The 13495-nt window shown below is 49.9% G+C and overlaps 1 protein-coding gene across 1 annotated transcript; it reads left to right on the top strand.

Moving 5' to 3' along the window:
- The first annotated feature begins 760 nt into the window (after positions 1-760).
- mntb (MAX network transcriptional repressor b) lies at positions 761-13444 on the top strand. The gene is made up of 6 exons (XM_030360087.1): positions 761-1085; positions 2799-3393; positions 4122-4163; positions 4449-4560; positions 8642-8834; positions 9452-13444. The coding sequence occupies exons 1-6, from the start codon at positions 1016-1018 to the stop codon at positions 10075-10077; spliced, it is 1638 nt and encodes a 545-aa protein (XP_030215947.1). The 5' UTR covers positions 761-1015; the 3' UTR covers positions 10078-13444.
- Positions 13445-13495: the final 51 nt, after the last annotated feature.

Here is a 13495-nt window from a genome sequence, read left to right as displayed (position 1 = left end):
TGTGTGTTTGTTTATGTGTGTGTGCGTGTGTGTGTGTGAGACTGTTTGTCTGATGTCCAAGTGCAACTCGTCGCGCCCTTATAGTTTCGATACTTACGTCACTTTGAATATAAACTTGATCGGTCTTCTGAAATACGATAACATGCAATAAAGAACGACACCAACACCCTTAGCACTGGACGATTTAGGTCTGTAGAGAATAAAAAAACACATCATACGTTGCTTTCAGATGAATGCACTGTATTGCAACCTGTGTACGAAGTCACGCACGCTTTGCTGTTTGTAACACCACGCCCTTTAGTTTGACTGACGGGTATGGTCCCGAGACAGCAGGGTAGCTAGTCACGCTCTCGCCATGCAAATGAACCGAGCTCCGGACGGGCGGGTGCCCATGTGGACAAGCACCATGCCTTGTTGTTCTGAGCGCTCATTGGCCCACTGGCACTGATAGGTTTTAATGCGCTGCGGGCCAATGGAGTGCAGGATAGTACGGTGGGTGGATTACACGGACGGGATTTCCCTTCTGACCCATAAACAAATCTGACTGCCCGTTCAAATGAAAGTTGATGCAAGAAAGTAATCTATCGCATTGAGAAATTAATATAGCATTCCCATAAAGTAGTCAACGTTTACAACACATTGGTATGTTGGGTTTTCAGATGAAGGGAATGTTGATATCCTCGTCCGATCCACGGCGGGGGATTTGGTCCGGGATTTGATAGCGGCTGTAGTAACGAGGCGGTCTGGAAACCGGGAGGGCGTGTCCTACACTCGGTACGAGGCGCCTTGTTGTGTGTATTCCCGTGCTCGCATCGCCATCTTGTTGCGATCATCTTTTACGTATGCAAGGATTCGCCTTCGGTTTATACGTTTTGAAACTTTGCCGTTTTTTAACGGAAAGGGGGGGATTGTTTTACGCGCGTGGGCAAGCCGTGCACAAGGCCCTCCTGGGGCGCGCTGCTCGTCGTTGTTCCGCGGTCCCGGGAACCGGGTTACCGACCGAGGGGCGCGCGCGATGAGCATCGACACCCTCCTGGAAGCAGCCCGGTACCTGGAGTGGGAAGCGCAGCAACACGCTGCACCCGGTGAGTTGGGATTAGCAGCTCGAGCGAACAACCAGAGCATTTAATCGAACCATGACCAGGCTGCCTGTTAACACATGTCGCCTGCAGAGCGGACCACTTCAGAGACCCCAATAGTCCGGACTAATGCAGCTCAGTTATTAAATTACCCGCGAGATGAGAACGGAACCCATGCGCTCCCCATCCTATGCTGTAAAATTGAGATTACTGAGTCACAGTTGTGAGTCCGACCAGCAGGACGTGGTCTGAATGTCCTACCGACTGAGTGGTGGGTCTGACCTGCTGGACGTGGTCTAAAGGTCCTACTGAGTGTGTGTGTGTGTGTGTGTGTGTGTGGGGGGGGGGGTGTAAGGAACCATCACGTGAATGAGTGACAGGCGACCCTGGAATGTGGGATCGATACAAAGTAGCGGAGCATCCACCTTGGCTACTTTCTTGCTCAGGTGGAGATCTGACGCGCCGACGCACAGACCCAACAAGTAATATGTTGGATCGGAATGGATGAGCCGTAAAAAGTTCGCTGCGTCTTATGTCGGAGAGAGGGGGAACCAGGGGTTGTTCCCTGGTATTAGGCGCTGGGGCGGCGGCGTCTTATATTGGAAAGGGGAAACCAGGGATGTTCCCTGGTATGAGGTTATGGGGCGGTGGCGTCGCGCTCTTTACGTAACGTGACATGATGACGCGCGGGGCGGGGCCGCGGCTAGCGAGATCAGTGTGGGGGACAACCTGTCGTTCCGTCCGTCTATCGGTTCATATAAAACCATGAAGTCCAGACGGGACCGTGCGACCTCCGACCCGTCGTGGTAGACAACGGTGAAGATCGCTGTCGGCTTGGACCGTCTGGAGCGGGGCTTTCGGTCTCGCCCTTTGGGTGACGTGTCAGATCTCCCCCCCACTGAAGACCCGCCCCCGATTACCACGTGCACTCTACTGCTCTCCCTATTCGGCTCGCGGAGGGAGTCACAGGGTCATTTGGAATGAAGAAAGTAGGGCACCCCCCCCCCCCAAAAAATATATTTTATCCGCTTATTTTCCTCCATTAATGCAGAAGTTATGTAATTTAGTTTTGTGTGCATTTTCAGCGTGCAAGCAATCGACTAGACTGACATTGTCATGGATAATGCGTCTTTAAAAGCTCACGTAATAGGACGTAAACCCCACTGACATGATGGAGCATTGGACAAATACAAATAAATCGCCATAATATCCACTCCCCGCTCAGAGTTATGTGCACGTTATAGCGCTTTATATGGAATAATACTATGGGGTTCTAATATGGCTGTCGCTCGAGTTCATGGCAACTGAGATCCTTCAATACATAACAACATGCAATTGTTGGTTAATAGCGTTGTGTGTGGGGGTGGGGGGAGGGACCACTTGCACGTGAGCATGACTAAACGTCTTTATTTAATATTGATTGACTGGTATTCCATTTAGTAATGCAAGAGTAGTCTGTTATTCAGGTTAAGAAGCGTAGCTATGGGGATCTGTCTGTGTATGTATGTATGTATGTGTGTGTGTGTGTATATATATATATATATATATATTCATCTATATATATATATATATATATATATATATATATATATTCATCTATATATATATATATATATATATATATATATATATATATATATATATATATATATATATTTTCATCTATATATATATATATATCTCTATCTATCTCTCTAATCCATTCCCTCCTCCCCCCAGAGGAGGACCAGCTCGAGCAGAGGGAGCTCTTTGCCCGGGAGGCGGAGCTACGGCGCTCGGAGGTCGTGACCGTGTCGGCCCTGACAGGCGGAGTCCACCCCCACCCGGTCGCCTGGGGCAACGAGCCCCTGCACCTGCAGACGTACCATGTCCCCGTGGTGGCCCCCCCTCCTCCTCCCCCCTCCCTCCGGGGCCCCCTCGTCCCCCCTGTCCTGCTCTCCGTCCTCACACCCGCCCCCTCGCCGCTGCGTCCCGCCGTCGCTGCGGCCGCCTCCATCGCCGTGGCGACACCCATGCTCAACGGCTCCTCCCCCTCTCATCACCTCCAGCTGCAGCAGCTTCCGCTTCCTCTGCCGCTCGCCAGCGCTAGCCCCCACCCCCTGCTCTCTTCTCCAACTATAAAGTTGGAGCCCGCCCCCCAGCAGAACGGCGCTGTCCCGCCCCAGCTGCCCCAGCTCCAGTTGCCCTACCAGGCGGCCTTCAGCCCCCCCAGCGGGGCGGCGTCCCCCCTGATGCCCCCCCACTCGCCTGAGTCCAGGACCAACGGCCTGCTGGACGACATGCGGGGGGCCGACGGGAAGCGACGGCCGGGGGGGTGAGTCTGTCTGTGTGTGTGTGTGTGTGTGTGTGTGTGCCATGATAATACACGGTCCAAATCAAGCATTTATGTTGATACATATTTTTTTGACCAGCCAATCGTGCGTAAAAGTTGAGTGAACTGCTATTTTTCTATGTGTGTTTGTTTGTAGAGTTGTGCGTCAGCGGCTGACCGCAGCATGTGGCTGTGGGGGTGCTAGCAGGATACACTTGTCCCCTGATAATGTCATGTTAAGTCCACTCTCAAGGGGAGGTCTCCAGTTGGATTGTGTTTGAGTTAGACTGTTGCTCGGGGTACTCAGTGATCCCGTCTTGTGTAGAAGTGTTGACCAAACGATGGCTATAGAGGGGAGGGCTGCCTGGCTCCTGGGCAGGTCTACACCGCTACACACACAGGACTCCAGTCTTTAGTTCCCCCGGTCACATCGCTGTAGGGTTAGGGTTAAAAACTTTGCCAAATTAAATATGACCGTAATATATATGTTTTATACGTGTATCGGTAAATGACGGCAAAATGGCTCAATCTTCTTTTTTTTGATTTGTGTGTGTGTGTGTGTGTGTGTGTGTGTGTGTGTGTGTGTGTGTGTGTGTGTGTGTGTGTGTGTGTGTGTGTGTGTGTGTGTGTGTGTGTGTGTGTGTGTGTGTGTGTGTGTGTGTATGTGCGCGCGCGCGCGCGTGCGCATGTTGTGAACATGTTGTGATGATAACGTCCTGTTCGTGTTCCAGGGCGGGAACACGCGAGGTGCACAACAAGTTGGAGAAGAACAGGTTGGTGTCCCCCTGGGGGGGGGGGGTACAAGTGTTGTTAGAATGGTGGTGGTGGTGGTGGGGGGGTGGGGGGTTGTCTGGCTAAATGCCTCCTCATCATTTTGTCTTGTCAGGAGGAAAGGATGATTTATTCCATTTGGAACGTGATCCTTTGCAGATGTGTGCTAACATGTGCTGGTCAGATGAAGTCAGAAAGAGCCCTAACCTACTTATTCCTGGGTGCGTGATGGAGGTGTCCAGCCAGTCACCTGTGTGCCCATGTCACCCCCCCCCCCCCCCCACCAGACGTGCTCACCTGAAGGAGTGCTTTGAGACGCTGAAGAAGAACGTTCCGAACGTGGACGAGAAGAAGACCTCCAACCTGAGCGTCCTCCGTGGTGCGCTGCGCTACATCCAGGTACGCCCGCCTCGTCATCCCCAAGTACCCCGGCACCAGCCTAGCCCCTCCCTCCCAGGTACAAAGACGTCGTAAGGCATTTCAACTCATGGGAAAGTAGTCGTCTGGCACATCACTAGAAAAGATTAGGTTCTCAACTTTTAGTCTATCATAAGCCTCGTAAGCTTACCGACAGACAGTCCCAACCCCAAACAAAATAAGAAACGTGCAACAACAAGAGTTTCAAAAAATCTAAACTATATCACTCGGTGATCAAATCAGTCAAGAATCAAGTTTTTCTTCACTTATTTTAGTTTCAACCATAGATGATGTCTTACCTTTGTTGTTTTTGTCATCAAAAGTGTGTTTGATTGCATCACACTCCCATCAGAGGGTAATCTAGTGTCTTGGCACCATGTTGAAACTTAACACGTTGTTTACCATCATTGTATAGTAGCCAAGAGAGGGTTCAGAGGTTATATGTAAATTGCCTTCAATCAGATCACGTGTCCTTTCGTCGCCATCTATAGGCCGTATGGTGTTATTGTTGGACTTCCCAGACTTTCAATACAGGGGTCAAAATTCAAAATCGTACAATGGGTTTCCAAGCTATCCACCCGCTTGTGTCTCATTACGTTTATATTGTCATTTTTGCATTGGTTTGCATTTGATTTATGTTTTTATTTTGAGATTTTTCCCAAACCTACTTCTACTAAGACCTCTATCTTTGCTACCAACTGATAATGACTACCGTAGATGGTATTCACTCTAAATCATGACATTTATTTCAGAAGAAAATAAATCTTCCACCTCTGCTGTGTTCTATCTGTATTCACTCTAACCAAGTAGTATCCACATTGATTATTTCACTTGCACACAAATCTCTTGTGTTATCTTTAGTTTGGTACCAAATTACATATTGTAGCCCTTACAGTTATGGAGATATCCCTATGTTATTTTCAGAAATAGGCCACACATGTTTGCCTTGAAACCTTCAACTAGCGTTGCTCACGAGGATGCCGTGCCGATTAGTGTACTTGGTTGTTGGTTTGGAGACAGACAGTCCTGAGAAGCGATATGTTCAAGAACCTTAACATTTATTCAGAGTAGAGATCAGCACCTGGGTGGAGGCGAACAGCACCTGATGGCTCTGATTCATAGTGTTCTCCTTTTGTGTCTTCGGTTTTGTAGCCGGTAAGGGGCAAACTAAAACGGTCATTACTGCGCTCAGGCAGAGATGTAGTCTGTATATGTCATGTGAAAAGTAGTGGGTTTGTGTGTGAGGCTGGGCTGCTCAAGGCTTCTGATACCGGACGTATATGAGTTCATTCATCCGCTTTCTGTAGAGAGAATGAGGCTTTGGAGCAAAAGAAAAAACATGATCGGTCGGTGCTGCAGGCTTTCTCCACATGCAGTTAGCCCCAAAAGAGCCCATCCAGCCCGCCATCGATACCACAACATGTGTGTCCTCCCTAAACCTGTTGGTTTTAATCAGTGGTTATACCTTCAGGTTACAGGAGGTACCTGTGTTAACACCCACCTACACGTCACATTCCACTAGGCTCTGTTAGGCCTCTTTGTTCGAAGTACTTCTAAATGAATACTAAATAAAAGTTGATTTAAATCCTCCTCTCCTCCCCGACAAGACAAAATGATGAGCAGGCATGAGGAGGATAAATAGAAATGATTCCCCAGCGACAGATTCTTCCCTTGTGATCTGGTCCTGTGCTCTCCCCCCTCCCCCCTCCCCCCTCCCCCCTCCCCCCTCCCCCCTCCCCTCCCCAGTGCGTCTCTCCAATGGTAGCGGAGGCACATGGCTAGAGTGAGTCTGGTGATGTCATCCCCTGGCAGCAGCAGCAGGGGGGGGTGGGGGGGGAGACACAGGACCCCCCGTCTGACACCGCTTCATGGTCCACAGCAGGTCGATCGTACGGATAGCGCTCTCGCGTCGGGCTGCCTCTCTGCTCCTCTACTCCCACCTGCTTCGTTCTGGTCCTCTATTACTCCCCCCGCCTGCTCCCCCCCCCCGAGAACTCCGGTAACCATAGCAACAGGCGTGCACTGCATCACACCGGTCCCCCTTGTGTTTACTGGAAAACGTGTGTGTGTGTGTGTGTGTGTGTGTGTGTGTGTGTGTGTGTGTGTGTGTGTGTGTTGGGAGGGGGGGAGCTCCTTGCCAATTAGATTGCCCCTTAAATTCCCCTTATAATCTGCCACCAATCACGTCCAAATCCTCGGGAACCTGGTCGCCATGGAAACCTTAGGCAGCTGATGTGGTGCTGCTGCAGAGACGTGGTCTTTGAGGGGTCAGATGAACCAGGCTCCACAAGGTCACTGAGGGGTCAGATGAACCGGCCTTCACTAGGTCACTGAGGTCACTGAGGGGTCAGTTGAACCAGGCTTCACTAGGTCACAGAGTCAGCCGATGCTTGTGTATAATGTTGTGATTTGTCGCATGACTCTCCCAGACTGGGGACATGGGTCCTCTTGCCCCCTCTCTCTTTCCTGGGTGACTCTCATCCTGTTCCTCCTGGCCTCTAGAAACAGAGCTCTGTCCGCACTCGGCCCTGACAGAGTGTTGCATGACGCCTATTGGTTGAGACAAAGGACAGTCACATAGCTCCTCCCACTCTGAGCTCTTCCTGTGCGTTCACACCAAAGGCTGTAAAAGATGCAAAGTCGCAGAATAGCTCCAAACGCAACGCTGTCCAAAATATTGACATCTCGTATCGCTCTTGCGATTTAGCTTTTCCATTTAAAGGAGCTGTGCTTTTTGCCTGCACGCTCGTAGTTGAGGCAAGTGTTGCTGCTGATGCCGAGCCACAAAAACACAAGGTAGTCATACATTTAGAAAAATAGAAAAAGAATAATAAGCATAAATACATGAAACACTGAATAACTAATTAATGGAGCGATTGCTTATATACTAGATTATAGCTCAGTTGATCGCTATCGTGTGTGTGTGTGTGTGTGTGTGTGTGTGTGTGTGTGGTATTGTTTATTATGGAAAAGATCCGCTCAACGGGAACATTTGTGGCAGGCAGACGCACGGCAAACTGACAAATTAGAAATAGATTTTTGTGCGGTATCTCCCTGCTTCTGAAATGCACGCACGTCTCCACCCACCGCTCGTCCGCTGGTTTCCATCAGCATTCCACTGTGCGGCCTGCCCTGTTGCGTAATGCGGATTGCGTATGCCCTCATACATTGTTGAAATCATATGCTGGATGCTTTATTCTTTCTATGTGTTTTTTAGTTAATGATCGGGCTATAAAAAGACCACGTTGGCTATGCAATCGCGGACTAAAGGCCAAAGGGTTAGTGGTTGGTGGACACCGGGACATTTGAGCTCGGGACACGCAACTCAAAATCTCACGCACCATGATGCAGGAACACATGTGTGGTAGGAACTAGGAACTAAAGTTCTCGCATAAGAGAGACATCTACATTCCGATTTGCTGGCGGTCATTTACAGCCAAAACGCTACTCGCTCATTTGCAGAGAGTTGAGCTGTTTTCAACTGTCATATACAGCTTTACAGCCTTAAAGCTATCGCTGAAGCGGTTTATTGCTCCCATCGCTTTATCTCTCATGTCGAATAGAAAGTGAAAGGGCGTTTATCGCTCAAAACGCTTTACAGCTTTTGGTGTGAACGCACAGTTCCCTCAGCATGTGCGCGGTTCCAGGAAGTGGGAGGAGCTCGGCTCAGTCATGTGATCCACTCCGGCATAGCTCATAGCTATAAAAAATGTGTTCTTAGAAAACAACCCGTGTGCACGCACATTTCTGCATACACTCCTGCACACACACTCCTCCACAAACACTCAGTCAGGAGCTAGTCTCCTGTCCTGGGGGAGTGGCTCAAAGGGAAACCAGAAGGGAGGGGTGGGATTTAGTTAGTTGGATCCTTTTTAAAAGCTCCTTCAAAGTTCTCCAGCCTGCCGACCCCAGCTCTAATGATGACCTTTACTTAATTCACGTTAGATCCACCATATCTGTATAAGTGAGGGAACAGAAGAGACTGGAATACCTGGAAGCCCTTTGAATCCTCCGGTACTTTGGGTCATGCTGGACGTCTCCCTACCCCCCCCCTGCTCTGCAGACGCTGAAGCGCAAGGACAAGGAGTACGAGCACGAGGTGGAGCGCCTGACCCGGGAGAAGATGGCCTCGCAGCAGCGGCTGGCCCAGCTGAAGAAGGAGCTCGGCCCATCCATGGACGCCACGGAGATGGAGCGGGTCCTGAGGCAGACGGTCCAGCCCGAGGACGACCAGGTGTCCACCTCCACCGCATCAGGTAGGACCTCCCCCCCCCCCCCCCCCCCCCCCTCAGGTTGGACTCCCCCCTCAGTTAGGTCCCCCCCCTCAGGTAGGACCTCTCCCCCCTCAGGTAGGAACTCCTCAGGTAGGACCCCCCCCCCCCCCCCCCAGGTAGAACCTCCCCCCCCCCCTCAGGTAGGAGGGGGGGGGGGACCTCACCTCACCCTGCCTCACCTCCCTCTCTGTGAGGACTCGGACCAGGGCTAGGTCGGATGAGTTCAGAGCGATGATGGGAGTCATTTGTAAGACATGTCCTACCCATCGGTCGGCTGTAGCGAGGGGAATGTGCTGTTTAACGTGTATAATACATATTGTAGAACTGGCTCTGTATAGGAGGACTGTTGTTTAGGGGGATGTCTTCCTGTGCAGCTAACCAGCTGTGGTTGAACGATGGTTTTGATGACAAATTTTGACCACATTTGTCTTCGTCTTCCATTTGATCATACGAAGTCTCATTTAGACAAGGCGTCTCGTTTGAAAGGAAGTCCCGGCAAGATGGCCGACAAAAGTAAATCATGAAAGCCATAGACGACACTGCACCATGATATGACAGTAAGCTGGTGTGATGTAATGACCGGGTCTTTCTCTCCCCAGAAGGAGAAGAGGACTTGGACCAGGACTTTGAGGACGAGGACATGCCTGCACCCCTGCTCAGCGAGCCCCCCCCCATAGCCCCCCCACCCATCTTACAGGCCCACGCCCTTCTCACACTCCAGCCCGCACCCCTCCCTCTCTCCGGAGTGCTGACCACGCCCCCAATGGGAGGAGTCCCCGTGCAGTCCCAGGCCCCGCCCCCTCAGGCCATAGCGCCCGCCCCCCAGGCCATCGCGCCCCACCCCCCGCAGCCCTCGGCCGCGCAGGCCCAGCCGTCGGTCATCGCCCACGCCGCCGTGTCCCACCCGTCCGTCATCCAGGCCGTCCACCACAAACACCTGACCCCCATCGCCCCCTCGCCCGGCCCGGCCCCCGCCGCGCCCCAGCCGGCGGCGGTGGCGGCGGCGCAGCGCGTCACGGTGACGCACCTGGGCCCCGCGCTCTACCCCCAGGCCCTGACGGTGTCCCAGCACATCACGCACACCTTCACCCACCACCACCACGCCCACGCCACGCCCAACGGCCTGCACGTGAACGGGGGCCAGACCGCCGTGCTGGCCCCCCACCCGCAGCTGGGGGGCCAGACCACCCTGCTCAACCCCGTCACGCTGGTCAAACTCACTTGAGGGCCCGCGGGGCCGCGGGGGGCAGGCCCTGGTCTGACAGTGGACCTCTAAGTAGCAGAACACGCCAGACATGGGACTGGAGGAACACATTTGGCCAGGGTTCTGTGGAAGGACCTGAAGACGTCCGCAGGCGGTGTTTTTGACCCTGGGCGACGGAGACGCCTTCTCTCGTGGTCTCCTCCTTCCCTCACAACCAGAAGCACTAACATGACGCTCATACTCAGGCATCAAGGATCTACCTTCAATATGTGTTCATTTGTCGACAGGAGAAGGTGTAGAAAAAAAAGAGTATATAAGAGGAGTTTTATTTTCGTTCTCATTCGGATGCGTTCCCACTAGTTGTGTATTCAGGTAAACGTGACGCAGCTAGGGGGGGTCCCCTCAGTGGAGGGGGGGGGGGGGGATCAACATGGAGGCCGCAGCCTCGCTTCGCGGCGGGCTCCAGCAAGGAGACCTCCAGGTTCGCTGAGTCAAAGACCTTCCTCCCTCTCCTCTTCCTCCTCCAGGGGTGCTGATGATAAATCATCTGATTTACTGATCATCTAAAACAATAGGCTGGCGGGCCGTTTACTTTTTGGACCTCGGGTTCCTCAGTTCACCTGCTCTGAACCCCGGCTCTTTGCTCTGAACCCCGGCTCTCTGATCTGAACCCCGGCTCTCTGATCTGAACCCAGGCTCTCTGATTTGAACCTAGGCTCTCTGCTCTGAACTAGGGCTGAATGATTAATCAAATTCCTATCGAAATCGCGATGTAGTAGAACACGATATGCAAATCGCAAAGGCTGCGATTAAAAGTAATAATAATAATTATTATTATTATCATGTATTTGTATTTTTATTTTACAATTCAATAGTTAAATAAAGAAGTTTATAATATTAATTAATCTCAACACATCGTCCTGGCCTAAAGGAAAGAGCAGTTTTTATTATAATAATAATAATAATACATTTAATTTAGAGGCGCCTTTCAAGACACCCAACTGCTGCTTCCAATGTTGTGTTGGTCATGGTAAAGAATGATTTATTTATTTATTAGTGAATAATACACAACATAAGAATTTAATAAATCATAAAAATTGCACATTAAATCGCAATCGCAATATTGGTCAAAATAATCACAATTCGATTATTTCCCCAAATCGTTCAGCCTTAATCTGAACCCAGGCTCTCTGCTCTGAACCCAGGCTCTCTGCTCTGAACCCAGGCTCTCTGCTCTGAACCCAGGCTCTCTGCTCTGAACCCAGGCTCTCTGCTCTGAACCCGGGCTCTCTGCTCTGAACCCAGGCTCTGCTTATTGAGGAGCATCATCTGGGAAACATTCCAAATAAAACACAATTTGACGGTGAATGCACTCAGTTATATAAAGCCGCAATCTAGTGTTGTTCTTTTAGTTTTTAGTTTGCTTTTTTGTAACTACTAAATGGCTCTTTCAGCGCTTTGACCCTCATTTAAAACACGGGCATCTTCATTCTGTGTCCTGGATGCAGCCTTACTCTCCAGCCGTCCTTCAGAGAGCCTCCCTTACAGGGAGTCGGCGTGCTTCCTGCTCCTGTGTCTTTGAGACGGGCGTGTTGGGATCAATACAGTGTGCAGCCGTAGCCCCGCTGGCCCCAGGCCCACCAGGCGGTCATGGCCGCTGCACCTCCAGGTGGTTTAGTCATCACCAGGGATCCTGAACACTCGTGAACCGCAGCTCAGACCGGGAGTGCCGTCTGAATGAATGAATCCTATTTCAGGAGAACGTCAGACGATGATCTTTAAGAGTTTACTGGCGGCCGTTGATGGAAGAGGGTCTCCAGCGTGTCATGGTAGTGACATGCTGTTATCTGTCAGGTGCTGAAGCCTTCTGCCCTGGTTCCTGTCGATACACGCGTGTAGCTTAAGGGCTCCTCTCTGGTGGTCAAAGAGCAGCTTTGTTTGAAAGCAATGCTGGCAAAAGGTCAACAAAGTGAAACGCTGGTCACTTAACAAACATGGCAACATTGGATTGCAAGGATTCCAATCTTCCATCATGTTTCACAAACTTGGTTTGATAATGGTCATTGTTGCCATTGGTCACCAGTGTCTATAAGCAGGAGGATGAGTTATGCCCACCGTTCAGGTGAGTCCTGCTGCCACGCTCCGCACCAGCCTCCTTTACCCAGGAGAGAATAACGGCTTCGCACCCTCTTCTAAAAACATAGCACAGATCAATGAAGGAACATATTTTCTGCATGGCTGGACATCTTCTTACACACCAGTGGCAGCTGCATATGAGGCCATGGCAGGAGCTCACCTGATGATGTCATGGCTTTGGTGATGATGTCTAAAACGCCACAGCAAATTCATGAGGCGGATCCAATTTCCAGACCTCATTTAGAGTATTAGGCTGGAAACACTGGTAACATTTTGTAACAACGAAAACGTGTGTGTGCGTGCGTGCGTGTGTGTGTGTGTGTCAAATCCATTGACGTGTTCCTCACACTGCTTCACCAACTCCGAGGAGCTCTGGTGTAAAGTAATCTATGAATGAACCAATCAGTGGTCATCGCCAGCGTCCTCCTTCTCTGAACCTCTTGACTAGTTGTTTTATATTCTCTATATCCAAGTTAATCCCAACCTGCTGCATGACTGTGTGTTGGTTGTGTAAACTTGTGCCCTGTGCATGAGGGAAGTGTGTGTATGCTTGGCCAGATGAGTTTACTTAGTTATATATATATATATCCATATATATATATATATATATATATATATATATCATTACTGAACATAATTTATATATATATATATAACCCCCCCCGCCCGTTTAACACTGTGACAGCTTTGTCCGCTTTGTGTGTCCACTCGTGACCGGAGGAATCTGAGGAAGGTCTGTTCCACTTTGGTCTTTTTTACTTGTTTTTGTTAGTCTGAGACAGTGAGTGAAAAGGTATTTAAAAAAGAAAGAAAAAAAAGATTTATTCTTCTCTACATAACAAATTGTCAAAAAATCTGTACGATTTTTGTAACATTTGTATGAACGTATGAATATTTTGTACATTTGTGATTGTATGCACGTTTTGGCATATGAGTGTATGTATTTTAAAGTTTTAGCCATGCCACGTTTATTTGCATGTAGACTGCTGTTTGGGTGAGTTTCTTTCTTTGGATGGATGTAACTTTATTTGCGGGACCATGTAACAACACTGCAGAACGAGAGCAGCCTCTTGACCTCATGCTACATTGATATTATATATGAATACAAAGAACATGTTTTCCCTATGGAGAAAGTTTTAAGTTCTATATGGCCTGTACCTTTTGGGCTGCTTTTAGATCGAAATGTCCACTGTTTGAAATAACATGATATTGGATAAAATAATAAATGAAAAAATGATTCTGATAAAATGAAGATTCTTGATAAATCTTATTACCTTTACAACACAGTGTTCTCCTGGTGTCG

The sequence above is a fragment of the Gadus morhua genome, chromosome 7 (assembly GCF_902167405.1).
Source record: "Gadus morhua chromosome 7, gadMor3.0, whole genome shotgun sequence".
NCBI classification, from domain to species: Eukaryota; Metazoa; Chordata; class Actinopteri; order Gadiformes; family Gadidae; genus Gadus; species Gadus morhua.
The sequence above is the reverse complement of the archived record's forward strand: the minus strand, read 5'-3'. Positions and strand labels throughout refer to the sequence as shown.